This window comes from Gekko japonicus, unplaced genomic scaffold (assembly GCF_001447785.1).
Source record: "Gekko japonicus isolate JY-2015 unplaced genomic scaffold, Gekko_japonicus_V1.1 scaffold3300, whole genome shotgun sequence".
In the NCBI taxonomy this organism is placed as follows: Eukaryota; Metazoa; Chordata; class Lepidosauria; order Squamata; family Gekkonidae; genus Gekko; species Gekko japonicus.
In genome coordinates this window covers 155,322-159,425 of record NW_015160936.1, presented here as the reverse complement: position 1 = coordinate 159,425, position 4,104 = coordinate 155,322, and the positions used below count along the sequence as shown (strand labels likewise).

The 4,104-nt window shown below is 46.4% G+C and overlaps 1 protein-coding gene across 1 annotated transcript in view; it reads left to right on the top strand.

Moving 5' to 3' along the window:
* The first annotated feature begins 303 nt into the window (after positions 1 to 303).
* The window catches only part of PLPP5 (phospholipid phosphatase 5), an 11,657-nt gene continuing 7,856 nt past the window's right edge, over positions 304 to 4,104 (top strand). The window contains exons 1-3 of the mRNA XM_015425069.1: positions 304 to 405; positions 2,835 to 2,925; positions 3,473 to 3,536. Coding sequence (XP_015280555.1) covers positions 346 to 405; positions 2,835 to 2,925; positions 3,473 to 3,536 — 215 coding nt within the window. The 5' untranslated portion in view covers positions 304 to 345. The remainder of the gene's footprint in view (positions 406 to 2,834; positions 2,926 to 3,472; positions 3,537 to 4,104) is intronic.

Sequence of the window (4,104 nt, the reverse complement as noted above, 5' to 3'; positions counted from 1 at the left end):
GACCTTGGGTCTTTGGTGGCCATCGCTTTCATGCATTTTAAGTATGCCTGTTTGATAACCATGACTTGAGGCATCGAAGCAAAAATTTACCTAAATCGATAAAACTGCAAAAGCCTATGACCCACTTTGGTAGGCTTCACCAACCCACTTTGGGATCAGGACTCACAGGCTGGGAAATGCTCCCTTAGGCTCCAGCCCTTGAAGCCTTTTCTACTGGGAGAAAGTCTCAACTCTGGCCTGTTGCTCTCCCTGGCACTACCACAGACATCTTAGTCACCGAATTCTCTTTTCTGTAGGATCACTGAAGTCCTGCCCCCATTCCAGCGGGTCATACAGCCTGAAGAGATGTGGCTGTATAAAAACCCCTACGTGGAGTCTGACCATGTGCCTGCCAAGCCGATGTTTGTAAGTACGCCTTCATTCCAACCGTTTTGCGCAGTGTAGGCTGTGCCTGAAGTATATGGTTTGTTTCGAGTGGGCGCCGCTTCTACTCTGTATCCAGTGTGGGCTATACAATGTGGCATGCATTCATAAGATAACGTCTACGGTGATGCAGATGAAAAAAATTGGAAGCAAGGTGATAGCGCTGTATCTTGATAAAGAAAGACAAATCTTTCATGGTCAGAGTTCTTAGTTTCTCAGGAAACGATCGGTCAGTTGTTTGGGCACAGAGTGGGTGCTTTTTGATTGATGAAAATGCATCAGTCAACTAATATTAGTTGCTATCTTTTTAAAAAAGTAAATATTAATATATGTTCTAGTGCAGACGCTCTTAAGAGAGGATCCTCTCCAGATACAATTTAAATTTAGGAACTTTTCCCTTTTTTTAAGAGCTGAACTAAATATCTTACAAGGTCTTCCCCACAGTAAAAGGAGGGGAAGCTTAAATACCTACAGTACCTGATACTGAATGTTGTATCTAAACTTACTGGCCTCTATGTGGATATTCAATCATGTAGGGTAGGAGTATCTGCATACACAGGTGTGCAGAAAAGTATTTGGATGGGACCCTTAAAAACCAGCTTGACGAGGACGGACTATGCTCTACAAAACACACAGAATGCTGAAAGCCACTAAATGTCAGTTGGGGCAGTCCTGGAGAAAAAATGTCCTGTCCCTTTAATACATGAAAGAATGCAAAAAGCCTCTTTTAAAGGGATAGGACACTTTTTTTCTCCAGGCAGTTGGAAACTCTAGCTGGAAGGGGAGATGGAATTAGCCTGCTGAAGGCCTGGCCCCTGAGAGTTCCTAGAATCCTGGGGGGCGGGGGGGGGGACATTTTAGTGAGCCCATTTCCCAGTTTCTGCCAGCTTATTAAGAAGTGCTGGCCAATTTAACACAATATTGAATTATTAAGAAACTTCGCCAAAATGGTGGTTTTATTTCTCTTTCTGTCTGCAGGCATTCAGCCAATACATTAACAAATGTTATGGATTGTTTTAAGGACAACTGAATGTGTCTGTGTTGCCAAAACCTGAAATTTTGTTGGAACAAAGCCTAAAAGGGGACAGATCTAGTCTTACCACATTAGGTCCCATGTGGGTCCGTGGCGGAGCCAGTTTCAGGTGTTTGGTCACCCCAAGCAAGACAAGCCCGGTGCTTCCTCCTATGCAATCCCCAGCTGGGTGTGACTGCAGGGACTTGGTTGAGTCATGGCCAACAGCATAGGTTCAGAAGACGACACACATCACCTCCTGCACCGCTAGGGTTACCAGCCTCCAGGCGAGATCTGGAGTTCTCCCAGAATTACAACTGATCTCCAGGCTACAGAGATCAGTTCTCATATCCTGGCTGAGCTCCCTCCACTCCCCAAGTCTCCAGGAGTTTCTCAAGCTAGAGTTGGCAACTGCAAGGGCTTGTCCATGTGTTATATCAGCATCCTACACAGTTGTCTGGGTGATTTGATGGTTGAAGGGTCCACGGTGTTGCAGCCTGGCCGAAGCTAAGTACATCTGGATCAGGGCAGTGTTCCATCAGGAGACTTTCTGGCCAAACTGTGTAAGCCACAAATGTTCAGAAGAGTTTTTTGAGGGTTTTTTTTTTAAAGACAGGATAAAAGATCATAGAAAGAACAGCCCAACACAGAGAGGTTCCTAAATAAGGACACAAATTATTATTATTATTATTATTATTATTATTATTATTATTATTATTATTATTATTATTATTGCGTCTAGCAATTATATGGTGCTTTTGGTCTACAGCACATGCGTTGCCTTGATACAGTCCTTGCAATAGTCCTGTAAAGTGGTCTGGGATTGTTATTTTCGTATGAGGGAGCCTGAGGGGAAATGGCTTGCCTAAAGCCATTTAGGGAGTTTACGGAGAAACGTGAACTTGGGGTCGTGGGATCGTAGCTCATTCTTAAGTCACTGTGCTACAAGCAGTGTTCCCTCTAAGCTGAGTTAGTGTGAGCTAGCTCACAATTTTTTAGCCTCCAGCTCACAGATTTTTGTCTTGGCTCAGGAAGGATGGCTCCAGAGCAAACTGATTTATGCAGCAGCCAAATGGCTGGCTCACAACTTTAAAGCCAGTAACTCACAAAGCAGAATTTTTGCTCACAAGACTCCACAGCTTAGAGGGAACATTGGCTACAAGCAGCAAGTTTTGTTTGCTTTATAGTCTGCTTTTTTTCTATACAGCCATTGTAAAACAGTCTGGAACAAGGCAGTTGACAGGTCTCTCTAAATGTTAAAATGAAGGCACAGCATTACAAAATGATAGCCGGGATGCCAGGGGAAATAGCAAAGTCTTTGCCCTGTGTAGGTTCCACTTGCTTTTATTCTTTTCTCACAGTGATGCTGACTAAGCCTGTCTCCTTCATCCTATTGCAGTTCATTTCCTTTTTATCTCCCGTGGTCTTGATTCTTCTGGCCAAATTCTTCATGAACGCTGACCAAGATGATATGCGGGAAGCAAGTCTAGGTGAGCTTGAGCGGGGGTGGTAGCACGGGTGGGGGAGCATTGAGCTGGAGGGTTGCTGGGCAGGGTCAGAATGTTATTACTAACTGAGCTTACTAACTTATTACACAACCATCTGTCAAACATCTGGATGATGTTATCAGGAAAGGTCAGCTGACCTTTCCTGATAACATCATCCAGGTCTACTGCTGGACAAAAGAACAACTGCAGTGTAGTCATTAGGATGTCACTGTCTGGGAGATTCAGGTTTGAATCCCCACTCTGCAGTGGAAGCTCCCTGGGTGACCTTGGTGGGTCATTGTGAGGATAAAACCTGCCCTGCTGGGTTGTTGTGATGATAAAATGGAGGAAGGGAGAGTGATGTATACATCTGTCTGCGCTCCTTGGAGGGAGGGTGGGATAAAAATGTACCAAATAAATAAATTTGCCTCTAGGAACTCCTGATCCCAGCAGAGACAAGTCCCTTTCCTCGTTATCTTGCTCATCTTTACAGGGATTAGAACTGAGCTGTTAACAATGCTGCTGATGACATGCACTCTTCTTCCTCTAGGGGCCAGCTTGGCTCTTACACTGAATGGAGTCTTCACCAATGCTGTGAAGTTGGTCGTAGGCAGGTGAGCACTTCCCAAGGATGCATCTGTGCCGCTACTTTTCCTGGGCCCTCCCATTCCAGTATTGACAGCCAAATGTTGAGAGTCCTGTGGTGGGCGACATCTTTGGAGAAACCGGCTTGATTTCCTTGACCTCTGATTTTAATCCGATTTCAAGATGACAGCATATGACGCAGTGGTGGGTCATGCCAGAGGTCCCTAGTTCAGCATCCAGGGCCGGTCCCAGGTTTTGTTGGGCCCTGGGCAGAGAGTGCTTAGCCCCCCTTCCCTCGTATGCTCACCACCAGGACCCCCACTCCTCCCTTCCTGCCCCTTACTGTGTACCCCCCAACCTGCCTATGCATCCTTCCCTTGCCTACTCATGACCCCTCCCACACCCACCTGCTTGCCCTTTCCTCAGTGGCACTGGGTGTGTGTGTGTGTGTACAACTGAGAGTGCCGCTGCTGTGACCATCACTATCCACACACTCTTCCCGGGCAGTGCTGGGCAGCCCAGGTAGCTAGGAGCACAGGAGGTGGAGCACTGCCAAGCAAGTGGGTGAGGGAAGGGCCGGCAGGCAGATAGCGGGGG